General features: G+C 36.5%; 1 protein-coding gene across 5 annotated transcripts in view; it reads right to left on the bottom strand.

The window, feature by feature from the left end:
* Positions 1 to 26,945, bottom strand: part of LOC122345215 (cytospin-B-like) — an 80,272-nt gene that overhangs the window by 25,673 nt on the left and 27,654 nt on the right. For all 5 annotated transcript variants that reach the window (XM_043239125.1, XM_043239126.1, XM_043239127.1 and 2 more), the window contains 8 exons: positions 15,123 to 16,579; positions 11,771 to 11,978; positions 10,264 to 10,337; positions 9,747 to 9,922; positions 4,706 to 4,890; positions 2,841 to 2,941; positions 2,686 to 2,758; positions 1,810 to 1,942 (listed from right to left, as the gene is read on the bottom strand). In XM_043239125.1, coding sequence (XP_043095060.1) covers positions 1,810 to 1,942; positions 2,686 to 2,758; positions 2,841 to 2,941; positions 4,706 to 4,890; positions 9,747 to 9,922; positions 10,264 to 10,337; positions 11,771 to 11,978; positions 15,123 to 16,579 — 2,407 coding nt within the window. The remainder of the gene's footprint in view (positions 1 to 1,809; positions 1,943 to 2,685; positions 2,759 to 2,840; positions 2,942 to 4,705; positions 4,891 to 9,746; positions 9,923 to 10,263; positions 10,338 to 11,770; positions 11,979 to 15,122; positions 16,580 to 26,945) is intronic.

Genomic DNA, 26,945 nt, shown 5'->3' with positions numbered 1-26,945 from the left:
CCATCTCTAGGGTTTACAGAGAATGGTCAGAAAAAGAGAAGATATCCAGTGAGCGTCAGTTCTGTGGGCGCAAATGCCTTGTTGATGCCAGAGGTCAGAGGAGAAGGGCCAGACTGGTTCGAGCTGATAGAAAGGCAACAGTAACTCGTTGCAACCGAGGTATGCAGAAGAGCATCTCTGAACGCACAATATGTCGAACCTTGATGCGGATGGGCTACAGCAGCAGAAGACCACACAGGGTTCCACTCCTGTCAGCTAAGAACAGGAAACTGAGGCTACAATTCACACAGGCTCACCAAAATTGGACGTTTTGAAAAAAAAAATAGAAAATTTGAAAAATGTTGCCTGGTCTGATGAGTCTTGATTTCTGTTGCAACATTCAGATGGTAGGATCCAAATTTGGCATCAACAACATGAAAGAATAGATCCATCCTGCCTTGTGTCAACAGTTCAGGCTGGTGCTGGTGGTGTAATGGTGTGGGAGATATTTTCTTGGCACACTTTGGGCCCAGTAGTACCAATTGAGCATTGTGTCAACTCCACAGCCTACCTGAGTATTGCTGCTGACCACGTCCATCCCTTTATGACCACAGTGTGCCCATCTTCTGTTGGCTACTTCCACCAGGATAACACGCCATGTCATAAAGCGTGAATCATCTCAGACTGGTTTCTTGAACATGACAATGAGTTCACTGTACTCAAACGGCCTCCACAGTCAACAGATCTCAATCCAACAGAGCACCTTTGGGATGTGGTGGAACAGGAGATTCGCATCATGGAAGTGCAGCCGACAAATCTGCAGCAACTGCGTAATTCGATCATTTCAATATGGACCAAAATCTCTAAGGAATGTTTCCAGTACCTTGTTGCATCTATGCCACGAAAGATTAAATCAGTTCTGAAGGCAAAAGTGGGTCCAACCCGGTACTAGTAAGGTGTACCTAATAAAGTGGCCGGTGAGTGTACATAATAAATACACACAGCACACATACATGTATTATGTAAACAAAAACATTTATTTTAGTTGTGATTAATCACGATTAATCATTTGACTGACTTTTATATAACATTTTTATTTTGTCACAAAAGCTTTCTATTATCAAAAAAAAAGTTGTATGTCATTTTTTGTGTAAGTTGTAATGTAATTTTAAATTGTAATAATATTTTGCTATGTTACTGCTATACTCTATGATTGATCAATTAATCCTGTCTTGGTGAGCAAAATAGAAAAAAAATCAAGAACTTTTGAATAGCAGTGTATATAAAGGCAATTATGTTATTTTGAATAGTAAAAAATGCATCAAGGAATTTCTCCCTATATGAAAATTTTTAATTGTTTAAGAAAATTTTTAAATTGTTATAAAAAGTAAAAAATAATTAAAAAAGTTACGTTAGAAGACCATATTTATGTACATTTTCAACAAAAATCTCGAAAAAGAAACATTATGCATCAACTTCCCAAAAATGGTTTTGAAGCAGGGCAAAAAAGGGTCATGGCTATCAGTTTGTGCCAAGTATGATTCTCTTCAAACTGTGAGTCACCAAAGAGACTGACTTTCATAACTCAAGGCATTATTTCTAAGAAGGACAGCAGGGGTTAGCGAAACAAAAACAGTGTGAAACAGTTGAGGAACGCAAGTGTATCATGGATAAGACATGCAGTTCAGCTCTTCTAATCTGAGTCATTTTATTATGTCTCAGCTGTATTTCAGCTGTATTCACATATATTTAGCAGCGAAAGGTCTGAGTGAGTCATCTGTTGTTTTAGTGCCCCTAGTTAGGAAGATGTTCACGTGTTTTGTAGCTTACTTGAGTTTGCTGTTGGCTCTGTTGTAAGTAAAAGAGGATGCGCGGCCATTGAAGTGAGTCGGGGTTTTAATCACAGACTCGAGGGACGGACTCTTCCTCATAAGAGAAGAGGGCTTCAGTTCATCACACGACCCTGAGAGAGACACAACCACAGACACACAGGGGAAATTAGTCTTATTATTGCCACATTTCTCGGGAGTATTAAGATAACTGATAATACGAATGCCAATGTAAACCACTAATACATGACTAGAATAATAAAGTTTGGGGTCAGTATCAGATTTTTTTTTAACTAAACTAATAATTTTATTCTGCAAGGATAATGTATTTTTGGTCAAATAAATGCAATATTGGTGTGACTTAAAAGAGACAGTACAAGTTTTTAGAAAATGGTAGATATTTCCAGTATCTTCTTGGCTTGTCTTTCTACATATATATTTACTGCACTTCACTATCCTGAAGAACTGTTTGCACTATAAATGTATAATAATAATAATTATTATTATTATTGGATAACTAAGCGTAAGTCATCTGCGCATTCTGAAGTGTTTAAAAACAAATGTGAAGATCCTATTTTAGCATTCAAACTAATGCTCCAAGCAGATGAACTTTACTTCAAATTAAAATGATGTTAAGTACTGTAGCTATTTATTTGTTTGTTTCGGAGCAATATCTGGTCCAATAGGCCAAAATATAGATTTTGTATTACAAGTGTATACATGCACACAATTTCAAAATGTCTGTGGTGTAAGCAACAACATGCCACAGATGCTATGAACAGTTTAAACGTAAATGTTTCTCTGCGGTATGTGTGTTTGAGGATGACTTAAGTGTTGTTTGAAGGACACTCTTTAATTCTGTGTCACTGTGAAGTACCATTGTGGGGGAAATCTCCAAAGGCGATTTTTCTCTCGAGGGTCTTTGACAGCGGCTTGATTCCAGAGTGCCTCTAGAAACACAAAACGCATGTCAGAGATAGCCTGGCCCACGCTACAGTATAAATCCGTGATGTATTGTGAGATTTATGCTACCTGAATGGGTGAGACAGCAGCAGCAGGGGCTGTACGGACCGGTATGCCACTCAGTGGGCTTCTGGGAGATGTATGCATCTGTACTGAGCTGCTGGGTCCATCTAGAAGAAGACATTGAAACCCCTTTAAAAACGAAAGCCAAAGAAAATCCAATTTCCAGCCACACAGAGAACATAAAAAATCTGAATCATCCAGAAAAACTTTAATTTCTCACCCTTAAATCTGTTTAGCGTTACATATTTAGAAGAGCTAAGGTGTTGGACACAATGTGGAGCGGAGAGTCTAAAACCCACGTATCTGTTCTAAATGCACTCTAAACCATAGCTTTAAAATGTTGGCATGTGCTTAGCCCACTCAATAGGTCGAACATTTTGAAACATTTTCACAGTGGCATAATAATGCAATGAGGGCACAGGTATGTTTTTAGAGTAATTTACAACAGCTTTGATCATAGTTAAACAATCATAATGAAGAAATGGAGCTATCTGCTTTGGTGACCACTGACTTCTATTGTATAGACAGTATAGTAATAAAATATCTCAATTATCTTCTTTTAAAAATTGCTCTCAGGGGAGTAATGACGGAATTGCAATTTGTTGGATGAATGATCACTTCCAGGTCATTTACACAGGAAGTTCAGTGAGACATAATACGAAGTATTACGTGTTGGGTAAGTTACTCAAAAAAAAAAATTGCATCTTCAAAAGTGTAATTAGATTACTGTAGAAATTACTCTCTCTGAAAAGTATTTAATGACTTCTAAATCCTATATCAACCTCGACAAATAATAGATGCAAGGACAGACATGAAACAATAAATGAAACGTTATTCCTTCGAATAAATAAAGTTCGCAGTTTAGATCAGGGTCCAATTGTCACATATTAATGCTTAGTAAAGTATTGATAAGTTTAAGAATTGGGTAGCATTTAGAATAAGGTTTAGCATGAAAAAGGCATTAATATGTGCCTTTTAAGTAATAATAAACAGTCGATATCCCAGTAATATTTACATTAATAACTAGTTAATATTAAGTATTGGTGTTACCAATATTCTTATTAAAAGTACTTAATCTGAGAAGGGTACATAAAAGCATGCATTTTGACGTTAAAGTAAGAGGAATCCCTTTACTTTTTCAAAGCAAAAAGAGTTAAATTACAGTAGCTAATTACTTAGTAACTAGTTACACCCAACACTGAATACAAATAGTCAATGAGGACCCTTATGAAGACAATTATATTCTGATGAAGCAGGAATGACTGTGTGACGACGCTACATTAGACTTTCTGAAATACCCTATTGTATTCTGTAGAACATTTCATAAAAATCACAAGCTGAACCAAAGGTTATTAATAACGGGACTCTTTGTCGTATTATTCTAGGAACATTAAACAACCGCTCCAATCTAACATGACATCTTTTGTGATTATTGAGCAGAAGTCCTGCTGTCTCACCACCCGTAACTTACAGAAGTATCTGTCCAGCATTAAGACAGGCAGGAATGATTTGAGAGGTCTGGCTGCTGTAATGAGATCCAGACCTTCCTGCTGCCGTGTTACTGATAGATTGTGATGTTTGCAGACAAGAGATGTTTGGAGAGAATTACATCATTAGCTCAGATTAAAGCAGCGCTTCTGTTAGCATCTGCTTCGGCACGATAGAGTCATGATCTGAACATTTAATCACTGCCTAAATATTTTTTTTCAGCAATCAGTTTTCCATCTGAGACAGGTTACTCAGTAATGTCTCAGATATTTAAAATGAATGTTGCATAGGGAAAGGATGTGAAAAGTGGAGAGAAGAAGAATGGGAGGGGAAACAATGAGGGGGAAAAAAAAGAAAAGCGTAGGGAAAGGTTGTGTCCTCACTCGGCACAGCTGTGTCAAAAGACTTGATGAGAGATTTGACCGTGGCTCCTGGTTCTGAGGGCATGCTGCTTCCACTCTCATTGCCATTGGTTAGGAAGCCACCAGGTGCATTCTGGGACACGGTCATTCGGCACCAGTGAGGACTGCCATCTGAGTCAGAGAGACTGATGTCTTCACTCCATGACCTATCAATCACAGAACACATATACAGATATAGAGAGGCCACAGGGATGAGAACGTATTTTACATGAGGTGCTGCATGTGTATATGACTACACAATTTTACATGCTTTACAGTAAAAATAAAAATGAACAATAACAAAATTACGAATAAAAAAACAACAACTTTTTTATGACTTTGTAAAAATGAATGTTTAGTAGTTTGATAATAATAGTAATTATTAGTCATTTCAAATCATGTCAAAATGGCACTGAATATTAATAAATTAGTTAAATCATGTTTGACATCTCACCCCATAGTCAAGAGAAAAAAAGAGAAACTCTATTTGCATTAAAAATAAAAAAAGAAGATATTTTAAGACTGTATTTTTTTTTGACACAGCCTCCTGTGTCCTCCTCCAAAATTCATAGTGTCTAAACATGTGTAATTTGTTTTATCCTTGATTCTTTTATTCTTTTTTTTATGCCGCAATATAGTGTTTTTTTTTTTATTAATATGCAATATTTTATTAAAATACCACAATGGAATGCAATGCAGTTGAACAAAAGTAAAGCATCACAAATGTTTTTGTATTTGTGGAGTGGAGTAGAATAAGTATGCAAACATTTTTTCCACACAGTTTTTTACAGAGAAATATTGGTAAATATGTTCAACTGCAAGGAAATTAATGCCACAATCTAAACGCTAAAAATATTATAAAATAAGGCATCTGTGTTCTTTATACACAGTACAGTATATGCACATTTTAGTGAAGTTTACTACCTGAGGCAGCAATTTCCTCCTGTGCAAACAGTATTGCATGATATAAAAACACAAAATATGAAACTCTTAAAACACAGTTCTACTGATGCCTCTGCTCAGGATAAAGTCACAAGCTGGCTGTGTCACGTTTCTTTACTGTAGATGCACGTATACAAACGTGAAAGCGAAAAAATGAGAAACCCCAGTGGAAGCAGTCTTAAAAACACAGACATAACATGCTGGAATGATCTGATTTATTGACTTTAAAAATACAGAATACAACGATGACAATTTGAACACGTACATTTAAAACCCCATGTGTTAGAGATAAATAGTATTGTATCTCTCACGAGTACAAACGTCATTGCAGTCACATGAAAACAGTACACAGGTTACATTTGCACATTCACTGAATCGTAACAGAAACTGCATCATTTAAAGGCCGAGGTGTGAAACTACAAAGCATGCAATCATATTTTGGCACAGTCATGTCCTGAACTGTCGATACCAGCATGTAATATAATTTCTGATAAACTGCATCTAGATGAATATGTTCCTGCGACACATACAACCTGAGATTTGACAAAACGGCAGTCGAGGACCTGACTTCAAGTCTTTGAAAAGCTCGAATATGATTTTGTACACTTCCTATCTGAGAGCCATGCCTCATCCGGATTCGTGATATCATGTGATATTCACAGAAACTTTCGATCTGGAATTGGCCACAGACGATTAAACAATGCAAATAGGGATGTGGAGTGGAGTAGAAAGCTTCACGCTTGAGGAGCGCAAACGGGAGCGCTCAGCTGAGTTGTTTAGCTTGAACGTGAGGTAAAGCACGTTTCTCAAAAGCTTGATTTCTTATCACTACTTCTAGTGATTGTGATGTAGCAAAAAACAACAGAGATGACACAACCACTCAAACCTGCAGCGAACATCATCCAATACAAGCCATCGTCATTGGTTAGTGCTTGAGTAAATCAAATGAAAACATTTAAGAGTTAGTGGGTTGTAAACCAAACGGGTTTGAACCATAAGAATGAGTGTGTTTGAAGACTAAAGCAAGCTTGATATGTTGGAGTGCCGATAGGAATGGTTCGTCTGCCATCTAGTGTTGGACTTGCGTACAGCGACTCAAAACTAAATTTTCATCGTTTGAAAGTTGGTTAACGAAGGATCTCCATGACTTCGTGTAACTTGATGTATCTGCTCTGTCCAATGTGTCGACACAGAGAACATAAAAGAAACTGGTATTAGAGGGAAATTAAATGGTTTCCCCTTTCGTGGTTGCTGTTGAAATACAAACCGTTAAGACAAAATCAAAAAGTGCTGGTGAAGTAGTAAAGATCTATAAATGTTGGCTTTATTCCTAAGGCAGCACAATACAAAGCTATTTTTGTACTTTTAAAAAGACAGTGCCCAGTCAGGGATATAATAAATTAATGTCACAGATACATCCTTACATAATTTGTTCACTTTTTATTCCAATTATCCCCAATATTTCAATTGGCCTTGCTATAAAGGTAAAACAAAACAAAGCCTAAAGCAGGTCACATGATCAAACACACTTCAAATAGTGCAGGTGCTGTTTGCTTCAAAACAAACACAAAATATCTCCTCTGAGCAGCTGTGAAAACAGCATGAATTCCGGTTCTGTGATCTTTTTCATCCCCAAAAAAATCTGAATTTGTCTTGATTTTCTCTTCACAAATAATACTGACAGATAAATCTGTATTAGAACACTGTAAACCGGTCTAAACCCTAGACATCTATCGTCCCTCAACTGCAGTCTTGGAGGTCTCAAATGCAGGTCCGGTGGCAATCCTGAAAGAAACAAAGAAAACAGGGTATATTTAGCATTCAGATTTCAGTTCGGCAATGAAGATATGTTGTAAAATACTTGCTAAATTGAGTTTATTAGGATGAAAGCCTCAGATTGACTCAGATTGAGATGAGCAGCATCACCAGTAAATCGAGCATCATTTATCAAACTAATGTTTTTCATCATGGCAGCAAATGCTCATTCGTCATCATCAACCTCATGCATCTCTCTGGAAATCAATAACACACTTCATATTTCTCATTAGCAGATTATAAGCAGATGACTGAAGGGAGAAAACCTTCAAACGCTTCCAGAAACCTGTTTGTTTCACAATCTGAGTGCAAAAATCATAGCAAACAGCAGATGTCGCCACATACAAGGGAAGAAAAAAAGAAAAAGGAAAAGTAGAACTGGCAAACAAAGCAGACCCAGCCCTGTTTGAATAAAATGAGCACAGCCAATCAGATAGTAGTATTGTTCAAAGCAGTGGGCGGGTGGCTAAGGCAGGGAAAACAGGCAAGACGCAAGCTCTTGAACATCCTCAATGATTAAATCACTCTGACCATCCATAAGCATTCATACTAGCATTCTGTATGAGTGCTGGGCTGGTGATAACAGGGCACTCACCTGGGTCAGAGGGAAATCCTTTAGAGAGCAATCTCAGGGAGCATCTGAGGGAGGGGGGAAATCGACGAACACTGGCTGCCCGTTTGAACGGAGGGGAAGAGTTTTTAAAGATCTAGCAACTCAAATGCGCTACTTATAGAAGCGCCCATCTCAAAATACTTCAGCTGCTATTAAATACATGCACTCATCTTATCGGATTAGTGCACAGGTTTAGTGTCACATGATAATGGGGACACAATGTTGTTGCTAATGTGGTGCAGACTAATGCAAAATATTCTATGAAGCTAGCACACAAAACAGACATGAACACCAAAGCATTAATGCCAGCCCAACACCAAAGAGTAAACACTTTTTGACACTGGTGAAGATGTTGCTGGGACATTCATTTTCGTTTGTTGTATTAGAAGTTGTTCTTGGTGGATGAAATGTATAAATTTGTTGTTAATCAGTTCATTATCGGTTCAAGCTCAAGAGTGTTCATGATTAAGTGTTTTTCATTTAAAATATATGCCAGGCATATTTATTTGAAAATAAGGCTGGAAAAAGCTATATTGACTTCCTATGGCATCCCACGTTTTGTGTGTTTGTGATTTGGTGGCTAGGTAAAAAATATAAATAAATATAAATAAAAAATTATGTTTAACTGAGTGGTTGAACAAAAATAGTTTATAGTTTTAATAGTACAAAAATAGTTTTAAATAACATTAACATAAAAAAACATTAAAATGAAAAACAGTATATGAAATACATATATATATAATATTTTATATATTTAATGTATATATATATTTAAAAAATATAAAAAAAAGTTCAAATGTAATAAAAAATAAAGTATGAAAACAAAAGGTCATTAAAAATTTTTACAAATATTATAATAGTAACTATAAATAATAATTAATTTATAAATGTTGAACGTTTTTTCAATTTAAGATAATTAAGCAAATGATGACTGCAATATTTATGTCTAAAGTTCAAACTTGTCTTCTATTTACTGTTTTCCTCAGAATATATTTAATGTATATATATATTTAAAAAATATAAAAAGTTCAAATGTAATAAAAAAATAAAGTATGAAAACAAAAGGTCATTAAAATTTTTACAAATATTATAATAGTAACTATAAATAATAATTAATTTATAAATGTTGAACGTTTTTTTTCAATTTAAGATAATTAAGCAAATGATGACTGCAATATTTATGTCTAAAGTTCAAACTTGTCTTCTATTTACTGTTTTCCTCAGAAGTTAAAGAAACATTTACAGAGTTGCCTTTGATTTCGAACACAGTAGGTAGTAGTTTTTGGGGCCATATCACAGCCTAAAGCTACTATGAACAAAAAATAGAGTAAACAGATGCAAGATGGTGTGTAAAAGCAAAGGAGTGAGGGTAATTTTGCATAACTAGTGATTTTAATGTGTTCATTGGTACAGTTTACCCCAGCCTTTTAAACGTCAGACATGGATTTCAGTCACTTAAAATGTCAAATTCCAATTGATCTGATCTTTAGATTGTGAAACAGTTTAACTTTGGGATGTACCAAACAATACCAGTGAACCCAGTCAGCGGCTGTCAGAGACTGATATTTGAATAAAGGTGATGGTTGTTAGAGTTGGGAGCCCAGATGGACAGCAGAGGGGAGGGTAGTGTTGAGTTCATGAGTGATTGTGTACCTGGTACCCTGGATCTGCTCCAGCTCTGAAGCCAGTCTTGCGCTATGCTCCTGCTCCTCCTGCAGACGTCTGCGCAGCGTGCGCAGCTCCTGCTGAGCTTCCACCTTTATGTCATTGGCCACTACTACTGCTGTCTGGAGGTCAGCCTGGAAACGGCGCCACTCCTCGGTCTCATCCTGAAAGTCCGCACACAAACACATGCATTTTTAGTCATTTGGAGCGGAAGTGTTTTGGCCTTCTCGTGAGCTCATGGGGCTGGTCATGGAAATGTCATTTTCAATCTCAGTGACTGATGGGCACTGACACGGTAGACTGCAAACCTGCTGGTATTTGCAGCTGAAAGTGGGCTCTAACGCAGACCGTTCTGGTCTCATACACATAGCACTGCTCTGCACAGATGGAAGATATTCCTCCTGAATTATACAAACTGACATCCACTGTCAAACATGCATGGTTGTGCTGTAGTTCATTACAAAATGAAGAAAGTACAAGAAGAAAAACAGATAAACAATTCCACCTTCATCTGTTTATTCATGGCCTTAATCTGCTTCTCCAGCTCAGCCTTGTTTTCTTCTAGCCTCTTGATTTGATCTGAAAAATCAGGACAAAATTATAATTTACAAAAATTATATATACAATACATTTTAAAAGTGTTGCATCAGTACGATAGTTTTTTAAGAAAGGGATGAATATTTTGATATTGCTTGATGATGCCTTTTTTTTTAAAAAATTAAAGAAAAACATTTAATGTTACAAAAAGATTTTGGTAACACGTTCTATGAATCCCGTATTTCTAATATATTATAAGTGTATTTTTAAGGCATTATAATTAATGCATAATGCATAATAAAAAGCTTAAAAATGTGTTATAACATCTCATAATCATAAAACAATTATAATACATTATAATGTTTACATTATTATATCATATCTTGACATTGTTTATTTAAGATCGGCACAGTACCTTACGGCAACTTGTGAGTGGTTAGGTGCTCAGTGTTATTTGAGTGCTTTTCTGTAAAGCTGAGGCTAATGTGAGCTAGCTAATAGGTAAAATGTTCACATGCAATATGTCTGTTGAGGAACTATCAAAATTAAATGTTAGCATATATTTAACAGACACAGTGCTAATACTCTAAATAAGAGGATAGTTGACATGTAGTTGCAGAGTCTAAAGGGTGCCATAAAAATTGTTATTATTAGTAATAAAAAAAAAAATCAAATATTGAATATGTCATATTACATATTCATCTGATCCGATATCTGATCTTATGGCTGTTTGAGAAAAATTGTATTGTTATTATTACTTAAATATAAGTGGTATATTTGCCCAATATGAGAAATATAATCCATTGTAACTTAAGTAAATGGATCATATACAATTTTATAAAAAAAAATTATAAAATCTATAATCACACATAAGTAAATATTATAACACAGTAAAACGGTTCTTATTAATATTTATGAGATGATACAATATATTTTACATTTACTTATAATGCATTATGGTTATAATGTATTATAAATATGGGCTTGAAAGTTCTTGAAACTTTGGACTAAATGCCATAAAGAGTCTTGAAATATAAATACTGTTTATATAACTATGGGTAATAACACAGAGCTGTTTAAATTTATTTAGTTCTTTGCTGCTGGACAGACACAAGCTGAGCTGCAATAAAACTATAATCTGCACCATGAAATTTCCTCCCCCCTGCTTACCGAGGAAAAGAGAAGAAAGCAGACAAGCTCACAGTGCATATGAATCCTGCATGATGCAGCTTGGCAAAGAGTTAAGCTGGATAGATCTAAGTACTAAACAGCTCAGTATCTCAATCCAACCAGGCTGCCAGAACCAATCAATGTGTTTCACTAATCACAGCAGACTCCAGCCAGTGCGTGTGCATATAGGCCAGATTCTGCCAGATGATACTGTATATTTAGCATTGGCTGAGGGCGAGCAGTTAAACATTCACAGCATGGGGAAATGATTGTTACTGAGATCCAGAAACAGATAATTGTCATACTCTCCAGGTCCAGAATGGTCTGGTTGGTGTGCAGTCTAACGGCCCGTTGCTGCTCCACCTGGTCCTCCAACTCAAAGATGGTCTCTTTTAAGTCTTTGATCTGGTTCTCAGCATCTCTGCTCTTCTCCTCTAAAGCAAGCATGTTGGCTTTATGTTCTTGTTCCTGTTTCTCCACCCTCTCCAGCAGCTGCTGCCTGTCTGCCTCCACCTGTGCATACAGACACATACATGCTTCAGAAACACTGTTACTATTTTTAAAACACTGTAGTGCAGCTATTCAGGAAGCATATCTCTTATTTAATAAGGCCCTTCTATTGCAGCTCTAACTGGCAAGTACTGCACACTGACTGCCTTCCACAGAGGTTACAGGCAAAACCTAATAATAATCCAATTTAGTTTTTAAATACCTCATACTGATTTGAGGAAAGAACAACAAGATCCTCAGAGATGAGGATTCAGATCATTACTGCCCATCCCAAAAAAACCTTGATTTCTAGGCATTTTCATGTAATTATATAAGGTACATAAAAAAGATAAATAAATAGGAGAAAATGATGGGCTAGATGAGATTTTTAAAAAAGGCAAATGGCATGGACACACTAACAAACAGCAATAACGCTATTTTTAAACAGAAGATTTCTAGTTTAAATAAATTATAATATTTTGAACTTCCTATCATCAAACAATCATCTGTAAAAATATATCATAGTTTCCATGTCATATTAACCAGCGAAACTATGTTCAATATAACAAGAAATGTTTTCTGAGCAGCAAATCAACATAAAATGAGGATAATACGAAAAATGTAAATTCACAAAGTAACTTTTATTTCTAATAAAAATGCAAGCTTAGTTTTCTTTCAAAAACCTGGTTGTAGTTATACATTAGGATAATGCATTACTGTTGAGATTAAGGTTTTAATTAATGATACTTTAATAACTTAAAATTTAATAAGGTTTAGTTAATATGCACCATGCTCAGATCTATGCTGACTGTCAGTGTGCTAAAACCCTCCCTAAAAAAGTTACAAAAAGAGGTCTTGTTCAATTCAACATTCATTAGAACCATCAATTATTATCCACCCCTGCAATAAAAAAAAAACATTGTTTTTTAAAGAAATCCATCATCATACAGCTTCTTTAAGAATAAATAGTCATAATTTTATGTGTAGTTTTGTACACCTCTACTGATGAGGTACTAAACTTAACATCTGAATTCTATAAAATGAGTATTAAACATTATTGCTCCAGTGTTGCATACTAATTAACTGAATGAATGAATTAAATCATTCTTGTTGCGGTATAGGCCAGGTCATAATTCATTTGACAGCTGGATCAGCCTATACAGAACAGAACAGTGTCTGAGTCACACACACCTCTTTCTTCAGAGCCTTGTGCTCACTGAGTGTGCTCTAAGACGAGTGGCATCTTAAAGCTCTGTCCAGTGGCAACTCCCTGGATGACATCTGGACTGAGGGTCTGAAGCCAAAAGGATTGGCTCATTGAAAGCGGTTAAGTCAGAGAGAAAATTAAAGTTCATTTTACATTTGGAGGTGCACTGGGTTCATGTGACAACCACAAAGTGCCAGTGATGTTCATGTTCTTGTGGGTTTATAAGGGTTCTTTCTGTGTATAATTGTATTTTAAAGGACGAGGTATGCTTCTAAACACATCACTACAACATTTACAAGTGCAAACAAGGCAGCTACAAAGGTTCGACTTTCGATATTTATTTAGGTTCCTTTCTAATTTTCTGGTGCTCTAGGCAGAAGATGAAAACACAAAACATGCTCTGTGGTTAGATGTAATGCAGCTGTATATGTGGTGACACTTTATTAGGTTACATGCAGTTCTTTTTTGACATTAAGATAGAAATAGAGAGCTTTGTAGAACTCAGAGGGTATTAGGCAACAAAGTTGTTTGCCCAAGTTGTCCTTTTAAAACTGTGCCCACATAAATGTTCCCAAAGGGTACATAATACAATGTCTTGAAGGACTATTAAGAGCTATAAAGATTTATGCATATACCAAGTCTGACATTCAAAAAACTTTCACAAAAATAGAACCCTCAAGAAGCTAACAAAATGAGTTGTGTCAAAAATGAGTCACAATTGATTTGGCACTAAAACCCTCTGTGAGGTGATGATGGTCATAACACAAGCCAGATGGACCAAAAAATTAATCCATGTCTAACATCAAGACTATTTTCACTAGGCCTACATTATGAACCTATGATTAATAAAGTACCTTAAAATGATCACAAACAGTTTGAATCTCTTATTGTGTGCATCGTAATTTGCATACTCTGTTCCAAATGGTACCACAAACTCCCTCAATCTTTTTCAAGCCCACACTTCTGTGACACAATAAAGCTCTGACTGTCAGGTAGTTACAGCCTGCTGCAGAGCTTGCCTAACATGGCCAAATTGCTTCAGCCCTAATTATACACACCTGAACCATCTAATCAAGGGCTGTGTCTGAAATCTCTCCAATACACCTCCCTAGTGCACTATTTGAGAAGACAGCCATTTGTTGTACTAGTGTCCTAAACCAAAGTGGACATTTTTGAGAACACTTGTTAAATCCTATAAGGCAACCCAATAACAAGTTTACAACGAATGTACCTTTAATGTCTAGCCACTAAAGCATACCCATGCGTTATGAGGGTCTTGCCAAATAGCATCAGGATGGCATTTTTGGTACGTAAATTCTCACTGCGTTTGCTGGCTCGTTTTCATTCACTCATTCAGCAGACTATATTATTCGAATAATGTATAGGAATAGTGAATGCGGTTATATGGGTTGATTCTGGATAGAGCCAAGGTTTTCAATATCACTAAAAACCTCCATGCAGTTGTCTTGAAACTAAACTTTGTGTCTTAAACTCAGATTATGAAAATAAAGCAAAGATGTACTTAAAAACTGTGAACTCAATGCAAAACATTAAGCATGTTACATAACAAATATGGTGAAAGTCACTAAGTACATCCTACATTAAATAACATTAAATTTTATATTTATTAATTTGATTATAAAAAATATTTTTTTTTGTTGCGAGTACATTGCACTTCCCGAAAAAGCTCAATCAGTTAGGACACCCCAACTGTACTCTGTAGTTAAATGGCCTTTTAGCAGTACTGGAAATGCCAATCATCTGTGGTGTTCAACAGATATTGTAATAGCATAGAAGCATTACCAATTTAAAAGCTAGTGATAAACTAACAACTGTCCAGTATTTAGGCCACTTCAAGATTACTGGAAGGGGGTGATACCTGCATCTTTATATTATGTAATACGAGTGTGGTTCTACACCTTGTCAAGTGCACCCTGAGCACACTCCATTCTACTGCATACCTGCTGTAGCTCTAGTCGTAGTTCCGTGCAACTCAGCTCCAGCTTGTCTCTATCTTCATGCGCCGCTTTAAGCAGACTTTGCAACTCTGTGTTGTCACTGGCGCTCTGCACTGCCTTCAGCTCAGCTATCTTCTGCCGCTCCACCTCTACTTGCGCCTTCAGACTAGCACTCTCTGCTCTCAGAGCCTCCGTGGCTAGCCGCTGTTCCTCAGTTTTCCTCAATGCCTCATCTTTAGCAACCTTCTCACTCTCCAGATGCCCTTGAAGAAGCTCTACCTCTTCTTTTAAGCTCTTCACAGCTATTTGTGCCTCCTGATTCTCCATTTCCAAAGCTCTAAGACTCCCTGTCAGCTGCTGCTGGATGTCTACCAATTTCTCTCTTTCAAAGCGGGAGCTCTCCACTTGCTCAGCCAAACGCTGTTCAAGCTCTGCTACCCGAGATGCACGTGAAGCCTCAGCTTCATTACACTGAGCTTGTTCTCTGAGCCTCTGAAGAACGGACTCGTTCTGTTGTGCCAGAAGTTCTACACGCTCCCTTTGCTGCTGTAGGGAAGTTTGCAGTAGGCCCTTCTCTTCTGCCAGACGTTCATTCTCAGCTGTTAGCTCTTGAACAACCTGTTGCTGGTCAGCCAGCTCCTGTAGAGTGGCCTGAAGTTCTTCAGCGGTACTGTGATGACTCTCTTCCATCTTCTGGATGCGGTCTGTCAGGGATTCCACAGAGAGCTCTTTCATCGCACCAATGGGGACAACACTCTTAATGCTGCTGCTGACTGAGTCAGAGCGTGAAGGAATCTTCTCAAACTCTGAGGATTCTGAAGAGGGAAAAGGAGAGCCTTTGGTTTCACTACCAGATGACGCAGAGGTTTTAAGGTGGCTTCCATTGACAGCATCTGAAGAGGTGTTTTCTGAAAAAAATCCATTAACTGAATGCTTACTAGAGTTGGTAAGCAGTGTTGTGGTGCTCTCCAATGTAATAAGCTTCTGCTTCAAATCTTGATTCTCTTCCCGCAAGGTGGCCAACTCACGCTGGAAACGTCCATTCTTCTCCTTTAGTTCCCCTACAAGCACCTGAATGTCTCCGGACTGTGCCGGACTCCTTTCTATCTCTGAATTCCCCTCTGGTGTCTCAGCCTCTGATGATGAATCCTTCCCTTTATGTCGCTGGAGCTCCATCCGTAACTTACTGATCTCAAACTCTTTGGTTTTGGCTTCAGCCAAAAGCTCCCTCACCTGACTCTCCAGCAGGTTCTTGTCAAAAACAACAGACTCTGCTTTGGTCTTCACAGAGCCACGTGAATGCTTGGACAGAGTGGACAGACTAGAGGTGCTGGCACTGGTGACCATCTTTTTGGCTGTAGTGCTTTTCTGTTGGTCACGCAATGACACTCGTTCTCTGGAGATGCTTTGTGGGATCTCACGAGGAGCTGGGATTCCTGACTTTTTGGTTGATTGGACACCTGGGTAGAGAGAAAATAATGATATTCTGTTAGTGATGGAAATCTCTGTCTCAGTAACTGAGAACTGAGTAACATGCTGTACCAAGTAGTTTGCTTGAGAAATACGATCAACCAGAACCATTCCTCTGGGCAGCTATATGTCTTTTTTAACCCAATAAATGCAATATGGCCAATAAATAAATGTAATAACCCAATAAATGCAATAAAAATGATTGATGTTTTTATATGACTAAGACCCTAAGAATTAAATAGCAATTTAATTCTGCTCAAGCAACACTGCTCAAGCAACAATATTTTTTTAGTTAGCCAGCTCCTGTCCACCAGACCAGAGATATGTGACAATGCCACCATTTTTCTCATTCTATTGTACAATGCCTGGTGTATCTGTGTGAGAGGTCATTCATTTAGAGTGATGACGGGACAAAATGTGTTTTGTCTTGTCACATTCAAGCAGCCACCAGGCACTGCCTCACTACACTGTAGCCATAGCAGCACAGCAAAAACAATACTGGCATCAGAATGGGTGTGGGTGATGTATCTCCCCTCTTTATGCTGTTTGCAAAATGGAGGTTAATTATTCTTTAGAAGGGGAGGCTGGTGAAAGGATTTTGTGGGTTTTGGAATAATCAGCAAATACCAACACAAAATATGCTGGACTAAGTTTTATTAAAGCTGATGCCTTAACGTAATAAAAGGATTATTTTCAAAGTGACAGTTTCAAAAATATCACTGTTCCTCAAGCCAAAACAAAGCCAACCCAGGGGACATTTAGATGGTAGAGAGAGATAAAACTACAATATGAATAAAATATAAAACTACAAATTCAGGCACATACAATGTCTTCAATGAACAAGAGAGACATATAGAATGCAAATGCCTAAATGCAAACACTATATTTAATACAACATAACATACAAGTATTTGTGCATTAATATCCCCAGTGTTGTTCGTGCTATTAACTGTTTCTTCAGAAAATTTAATAATTTACTTTGCAAAGCCATGACTTCATCTCCACTTAGCCACACTGGTTGTTTAGCTGCAGTCTTGTGTTTTCTGAAAACAAGTATAGCAAATTATAATTCAATAACCTGATCTATGAAAATGTTTAGCCTTGCAGCAAAGTGAGACATAGCATTAGGAATAGAACAGTTTAGGGTGGCTTTAAGCAAACACTAATTTTAAATAACGCATGAATAATTTGATTTCTGAGTGACAGGACAGAGTTGAATATGATGAATATATTTGAGTTTTCCTTCTTTATCAGAAAGCTGAAACTAAATAAAACACTCCACTTGGTAAGGCTGGACCAGAGATCTACCACTCTCTCACAAAACAACAGGACACTCACTCCTGCATTGTAAATTACCATTTTCATCTGCAGCAACTTTATAATTTCTTAGAATTGCTTCTTATAAATCCATTATGCTTAGGATATATATATATATATATATATATATATATATATATATATATATATATATATATATATATATATATATATATATATATTTTTTTTTTTTTTTTTTTTTTTTTTTAATTTTTTTTTTTCCTAATAATAAATAGTTGGTTTTAGCAGCACGGGGTCATCATTCCACCTCTCATCAAAATTGCTTCTTATAGAGCTATTACTTTTCAGATGTATGATTCAAACACATGCATATGAACAAATTCAAAGTCATTTACTTCCATTCACTGGGCAATGATATATGTTTGCTGCATAACAAGTACAGAATGGGATTAAAGATTTTCTTTTCCATAAGTGTGACTAATGTCTGGGCAGTGCCATTTCTCCACAATCTCATCTTAATACACTGCATGAATCACCCTTTACTGAATTCAACTATTCCATCAGTGTTGACCTCCCCCCATGCTGGGAACACAAGGAATAATACAAGCCTTTTTACAAAACATTCTTCTTTTGGTTAAGAATGGATAGTACGATATGATCACCTGAGGTTGTTGCTTATTAGTATGTTTTTCCTATTTGCTGACATCTAAATAGAGACAAGACAATTAATCTGACATGTTGACTAGTTACTGTGTCCTTGACCAGTACACATGCAAATATGCAAACTGAGAACAAAATGCAACTTCATGAGATCTGAATAAATAGCTTGATGGTGCTGGGTGACCCAAAGCCTAAATGTATGCTTCTTCCTAGCTGGCAAGGAGGTTGCAAATCTGTTGCTGGTTCATTTAAGCAGTTAAAGGGAATAAAAAAAGCAGGATTACGCCAGCAATTGATTAATGACCACACAAAAGAGCCTTAATTCTTGTGCAAGACAAGCTCTTCCTGAATCCAAATTTATCTGTGCTTGGCTGCCCTCATGCTTGAATGACTATAAAAACTTCCTATTTTTAGCCCTTGGAAGGGGGAGGAAAAGACGAAAAACAAAAAAAGACAGAGAAAGCAGGAGAGAGGTGGTGTGGGACTAAGAAGGCAAACATCAAGCTAGTTATGCATTTGCAAAAAGAGGTTAATTGCTCAAGGAAAGAGGCAACAATAAAGGTTTGAGAAAAAAAGAGATCCGGGGTTTGTGTTGAAATGCTTTACCTCAGTTTTGTGTAGGAGATCAGACTATGGGAGACAAACAGGTCTAAGGTATCTGTTCGTCCTTTATCTACAAAAACAAAACAAGGCCTATACTGTCCTACTGCCACTAAGCAGAGGCTCATATTTGTACATGGAGTAAATAAAATGGGACATATTCAGAGACAAATATATTCAACATTACAATGAATGGTTTCTACAGTGCCAGTAATGAATTTACTCTAATGTGAGCTGGTTTAGTGCACAAACATCACTCAAATAAAGAGCTCACTGTTGGCTGAGCTGCAATGTGAGGGAAGCTAATATAATCATCTAAGAATTATGCTGTTTTGTGAAATGACAGCATGGGCTGAGTTCAAAGAGAGAAGCCATGGAAAGCCAAAACCAACAGTTTAGATTGCAATAATGTAGCCATTAAAAGCATTAATGTTTTCTCTCAGCATAAAGCAGCATCACCATTTAAAAATATTTTACTTAAAAAAAATGTAAACCTCAAATTTGTTTAATTAACGTAGTCCACCGAAAAACAAAGCTTCTTCATTATTTAACACTAAAGTAATACCACTCCATATTTCACTGCATTAAGCAGATAACACATTCAATCATCTGCTTGTAATTGTGTAAAGGTTTTGAATTACAGAAGTAATCACAAGACTGACCAGCTTTAAGTGTGACTTGCCAAGAAATGATGGAGTTTAGTGCATCATGAAACAAACCTATTGTAATTAACTGCAACATTTGACAGATAAGAAAATGCAGACAAAGTACAGTCAATGCATTAGCTATTATCAGTTACATGACCAGGTCACAGCAATCACAGATACATTATTAAGATGTAAAGATCTTCTGATTCAGATCTTCTGACTGAACTTTAGCCTTCTCTGGGATTTCAGGGATACCAGGGATTCCCAAACTTTTTTGTCAGCCTTCTTTGACCCAAAATATTTACTTGAAGTATCCCATGAGAAGTCAATGTTTCCATAATATAATCTAAAACAACTTCAAACTTTTCAACTTTGTCATCATCTTTAAGAGACCTCACCCCTCCACCCATACAAGAAGACATTCCAGTAGGCCGGACTAATGTTTTCCAGTCAAGTGTACTGTATATAAGAGCAACAGCGTAAGCAGAATTTCTGATTTTCTGCCACATTTTCCTGTTGTCCAGCTAATGAGTGACATGGGCACACTGTAGCTGGCTGTAAACATGTAGATGTAGCCAGACAGTCCTGCTGACATTCCACTCCACATCCTGCATGCGAGGGAAAACAGAATCAATGACTTTCCATGTGCGTCAGACCGGTGACACACTTTGCCCATCCTGAATGGTGGGAATGACCAGTAGCAAGGGAAGCTAGTCTTTTACAATCCTACTATCAATATGCAAGCCTGAGTGATACCAAAGTTGCCTGAGAAACTGTACAAAAGGACTGTAAAATAAGAGCAGCCACATGAAAGTATGGCTATAAATAATTACATGATGAATAGATAAATGTGAATATTTCAAGATCTCAAACAATTTGTAGAAGGGGAAGTGTGTCATGTTTTGTGCCTCGGACTATAAAAATCTTCTTGCCTTGTCAAAGCAGGAAATTACATCATGTGGATGTGCTTGCAATATTACACATTTAGGCCTAAAGCCACAGTATGTGCAGTAAGTGGATCTGGTCCTTTTCCATGTGTGAAATTTAATACCGTAAAGCCTGAAATAAAATTAAGCAGTTTATTTAACCTTTTTACAAAATCAAAAAAAAAATTGATCATCAGCATTTATGGCTCATATAGTATGGTACAAGAGAACATGGAATGGGAAGATACAATTCTGAACAGCGTGTAATGTACATCAATTAGATCTTTATACAGCATAGCAGAGTGTTAAAATAAAAAAAAAAAAATATTACTTGTCCCCAAAATGTTACTTTATAGTAAGATGATATTTAAATGCTTCATTCCTTAGTCCCATATTTTTTATTAGGGTGGGGTAAAACTATACATATGCCTTACAACACAATAATGATTTTAAGATAAATTAACATTCCTCAAAAACCTTGCATTTTAACTTTTTTTTCCCCAAAAAAACATAAATAAATAAAAAAATAATAATGAAAAATTTTGAATGGATAGTCAAGAACAAAAATAAAGTTGCTTCAGTCAAATGTTTACATTAAAATATTCTAAGCAGTATAAGAGTTATTATACTTCCTATTTCAACAGATTTAACATCAAAAAGACACGTGTACTACAAAATAAAACGGGAATTTCTTGAAGAAAAAAATATCAGACAACAGAAGGCATGCTATTGTGTACAGTAGGATTTTAAGCAAGGTTTTGATCATATTGATAATTTAGAGGCCTTTGAATTTGCAAATTAAATATGATACGGTAGGGTTGACAGAATAAAGTTTGATTTGTATCATTTCAGAGTAGGGACTGTAATTAGGCTCTTAGAGAAGCATGATGTGTATGTGTTGTATGCAAAAATGAGGATTGCTGTGGTTGTTTAATATGTATTCATCAACATGCTGTGTGGTTTGTGGTTGCCTTTCATGATTAAAATGTAATTATGCAAATATTTTAACCACACTGGTTGACCATAACAAAAAAAAAAATATTCAGGGAAAGTATTTGAAATCCTCAAAATAGCCTCACTATGTACTTGTACCTAATACCCTTCCTTCAGCATAGACTTAAAGTTCCTCTCCTCTGTCCTTGTTGGGAAAACTTACTTTTTTGGTCTGCTGTACTGCATACCAATCTTCTGTGCAATCTACTGATGGACTTTTAGTGCTTTCTCATTCATGAACCAATCACATTTCAAGCCGTCAACTCTAATACTGAGTCAGCCGTTTGATTCTGCTTGGATTACTGCCTCAGTCATGTTATTTAACAGTACATTGCCTCTACTTAGTACACTAGATGCTCTGGTCAGTTTAGCCGTATGGTACAAATTCTTAAAACAGAATCAAGTTTAAATAGGAATAGACATTTGAATCTTAGTTTAGCTGGGCTAAGGAAATACAGCTAACACCTGATGTATTAAATCTGAGCAGTTTATAAGCTAAAGAAAAATGTGTGCTACTCGTGAGCAGAAATCCACTACCTACCTGCATAAAATGATGTACGAACATTAAGCAAAGCTGCCTTGATAAGGACATTTTAGCACTTGGTTCATACATTGCTCTTGGTTCAAACCCAATAACAACTCACCAACTTATTCTGGGAGAGACAAAAACAAGCCAGATATAGCTCTGGAATACGGTTTCTTCAGTCAAAAATGCACCAAATTGTCAGAGAAACATGTACGTTCACAGGATTAGTTTCCTTTTCTGCTTTCAAAAATGTCTGCTATGTACATCCCCTGAAGAATTAAAATTAAAAATGTCCACTTCCACTGGATATGCAAGAAAACAGAACTTTGTGTGCACTGGGACAGATCTGAGCATGAACTTGACATTTTTAAAGCTTTACCCTAATTTTCTTGCTTTTCATTGCTTGATGGCAAACTCCTTGCAGCCTTGCCCAGAGAATGAGATGCAAATACCAACTAAGCAGCTTCAATGGGTGCGTCAAGCTGTCCTTTGTCTGTTGACTGTGAAAGCTTTTTAACACCACCACTTTAACGTTTCATGACAGGAGACGAACGATTTCTGTAATGGACATATATCTGCAAATGTATGTTTATCTATCTACATCAAGCAAATGATTTTATGATTATTTGCTGCTTATATCATGGAGATATACTCTTCCTCTTTATGGCCAACATATTAATTGATACTGTGATCCAGCAGCATATATACAAATTTCTTTGTATATGTGATGGGATACAACACCCATAGACTAACAGGATAGAGAACTAATTCAAACATGACACACCTGAGCTGACAAACATACAGTGTGTATAAGAGAGCATATTTACTAAAGTGAATAAAACTCTCATATCAGCAGCAGAAAAAGGAACACTATGAAGACAGAGACAGAAACACATCGACAGGCTCTGTTAAGGTCTCTGAGTGTGTTCACGCTGAACAGGCACATGTTTTGTCTGTTTGACATTGGTTCACAGCTATTAAAATGATGCCGCTCATTTAACATCACTATACCATATGCAAGAAAGAACAAACTGATTTGATTACAATTTGCACTTGATTGACAGCTCAGTTCACATCCATTTGGCTACAGCAGGGAAGTGCCACTTTTAACCGTGAGAAAGAAAACTTTCCTGATGAGAGCGAGGGCAGAGCTGTGCCCTTGAGCACAACAGCAGGTCACCACCCTTTCACAGGTGAAGCACTTTGCATAATCTCCCCATTAATCACACTTCTCTGCACACAGGACACAGCAGCTCGCGCAGTGAATACCTATCAGACAGGAGAGCATGAATGAAAACATACCCTGTTGAATTAACCTATCCAGGGAGAAAGGATTTCAAATTATCTTAAAATAACTCTATACGTTTTTAAGATAATGCTTGTGCAAAACCTCTTGCTCAGTGGTTGCTAGGGTGATGGGTTGAAGAGTTCCTAGGTGGTTAAATACTGGACAAGACAAAATGCCCACCCTTAAGTCTCAATAATATTCTGGTATCTAGATGGTCCGGTAGAGGAAAATCAGTGAAAAGATATGTTTTGAACCACTAACCCAATGAAGACCATCTTTATAAACGAAAAACTGTACAGTAAAAAGTGTTAAAATAACTAGGAGAGTTTGTATATACAAGTATCGTGTTTACTCCCACACACAGATGAACCATCAGTACTGTAGCTGTTCTCTTTGTAGCACACAGAGACATATCTGAAATCCAGAATTCCTTTTTCTTTCTTGTTGTCCAAAACAACTAACATTGCTGATGTGTAGATATTGCACACTTGATGACAGATGATCTGGACAAAGAAATCAAACAGAGCTGTTGTTCTAATGACCAGCACTGTTATTACTGCTCCTATCACCAAATGCTCATACAACACAATGAAAACACTCTCTCTATCATTTCCTTTCAACAAAACACTTGGCATCTAAGAACAGTATTACACAGACCCTAAAACATGTGGACTATGTGAACCTAGTCACCCATGGGGTGTTGGAACTCTCTTCAATCCTTTTTTGAACATGCAACTGCATTCTTTTCCTCCAGTTTCTCACTATTTTTCTAATCCACCCCGACCGGCCAACAGTGCACAGGCTGGTGTTTTCATTTCAGAACTGATCTGAAAATAGCTTTAATGTTGAGCCATATTTGAATGAGAGGGTCATCTGAATGGCTGCTTAGTGCAGGCACCAGTTCATTCTCCACTCAGCTGACTGCAAATAACACCCTATTGCTTCCAACATTGCTGCCATTAAACCAGCGATTCATCTACTTGGATAAACACAAATGGAATAAAGTTTTAAAGTCACGTTTGATTTCTGTTTTAAAAAAAAAATAATAATTTCATGGATTTTTGGGATAGTAGCTTTTGACTTCCTTCCTTGGTATATCTCAGCTGTAGCAGAAGGGAATGTGTGGACAGATGAAATGAGCTTCCCCTTCCAATGAACCACCTCATTCTCATAACATGAAGCCCAATACCAGCTCTGACTCAGAGACTTTAACCTAACCTGACCTTTAAAAAAGTATTTCTGCTGTGAAGATTACAAGGTTTGAGTCTCTTCTGTCTCACTGGATCCAGGAGTTGGGGGATCTTGTGAAAAGAAAATCTGATGCCTTTGAAAAGTCAATGAAAAATGATATACAGTTGGGTCTATAATATTCAATTCAATTCAAACATTTCGGTCCAATTTAAGCCGGGGTCAGACTATGCAATTTTAGGCCGATTTAGGCACAATCTGGGAGTCGTAGGGATTCATAAATAACAATGAGCATTGGAAAAAGATTCAATTGTTTTGTCTTGTGTAGTGTGTCATAAAGCATTGCAGATGTGGCATCGGTTGTCATCCTGTAAGACTTCCAGACAAATTTTACAATTGGAAAAAATGTGTATGCAACTATATGGCAATAATACTCCTACATTTATGAATGTTTCCTTGAGGGACTGACGCAAGTAAAAATTACACTACACCACGGCATGAACACATGAAGTTAATCTCCAGAGATGTCACTTCATGAGAATTTTACCATTTCTTTTGAATATAACTGCATAATAGCATACTGTATACACACAGAAACTTCACAGGAACCCCAAAATAAAAGTACAATTTAACATAACAGAAATATATTACTCTTGTATTGTTTTTGAGTATAATGTATGTCTTTATGTATTCCATTCATTGTCAAATGTAACCACTTTAACCACTTAATTGTAGAAAAATTACTATTAAAACTTTTTAAAGGAATATTTACACAATATTTTCTAACGTTTATTAATGTATTAACAGTGAACCACTGTTTGTTTGCAAAAAAATAAAATGGTTTCATTTTCATTTGATTAATAATAAATAAATGTTTTGTGTCTTCATCTGATTGGCAAAAAAAAAAAAAGGAAAAAAAAATTGTAGGGCCCTAATGTTCAAAATGTTTAAATTGAAAGTTTTGGACTTATATTTTTCACTAAAATAATTTTTTTTGTCATAACGCAGAGAGTAAAGTACCTATAAAAAAAGGTACTGTTGGGTACTGGTAAAAATGTGAAATACCCAACCCTACTGTCCTCTTCATGCAAAGTAGATTTGTGTCCACTGTAGGTTTTTTTTTTTCTTTTTTGGGCTTTTATGATGATAAGACAGGACAAAACACGCTGGCTATTGTTTGTTTACACTCGTAGCACCTTCCATCTACTCTCTGCATATCTATAACGGCATGCACATCATTAAAAGGACAGCAAGTGATGAATCGTCAGGGAAAAAAAAAACATCATGATTTTAAGGAGAAATTGCAATTGTAATCAACAAAAAAAAACTTCAAAAGCAAGAAAATGCCAATTCAAAGATGTACTCACATAATCATGTTCTATTGCATTGTAGATAGTAAGCAAGAACTGTCGATCAGTTCATGTTTTTATGCCGTTCAAATTCATCTAGATATTGTGCTGGGAACAACAGGAATCTGTATTTTAAAAGGAATGTAACAAATCTAAGCTTAATGGATTTTCATGAGGACATTTATAGTCCTCCAAAGTTAAGCAAACAGAACAGAACAAAATCTATACGACACTGTGATTAAACATTCTACATGGTAAATGCATTAACAGTTTATCAGAGGCCATCTAACTCTAGCCAACCACAAACATATTTCATCTTACCGGGCAAGTGGTCAAAACACTGCTCTGAATTAATGATTTCATACAGATCTGAAGTTCAGCCAAAATATGAGGGTCTGTAGCCATATATTTAGCCAGACGTGCTCCAACATACTGTAATCACTTTACCTATGTAGTATTGTATATTGCATTTATTCTTAACTTAATCATTAACAATGTATATATTTGTTACTAAATTACATTCACAACTATAATACACTCACAACTGTAGGTCTAATTTTAAAATGTTGAAATACTGCAGATGTGAGGCATCCAAATGTAATCTCTACAGCAAAATCTCTATTAGGGTGGTCTTTAAGAGGAGGAGACATCCGCCCATGGTGGAGGGGAGCGTCTGCACTCTCGTCCTTGTGAAAACTTAACTGACTCAGCTGCCTGACATAAAGTCACTGACAACAAATCTGCTGTGTAGAACCAGCTGTTTCAAAATGATGTTCAAATCAGATTCTTGCTAGATTTGTTCAATGACGACTCTTTTAAAACCAGACTCATTTATCAGTCTAAGCCTTCTACATCATAAATAAATCATGCTTTTTGATAAATCTAGATAGTGGAAGACAAT

Source organism: Puntigrus tetrazona, chromosome 5 (assembly GCF_018831695.1).
Source record: "Puntigrus tetrazona isolate hp1 chromosome 5, ASM1883169v1, whole genome shotgun sequence".
NCBI lineage: Eukaryota > Metazoa > Chordata > Actinopteri > Cypriniformes > Cyprinidae > Puntigrus > Puntigrus tetrazona.
Note: the sequence above shows the minus strand (reverse complement) of the source record. Positions and strands in the feature narration are given on the sequence as shown.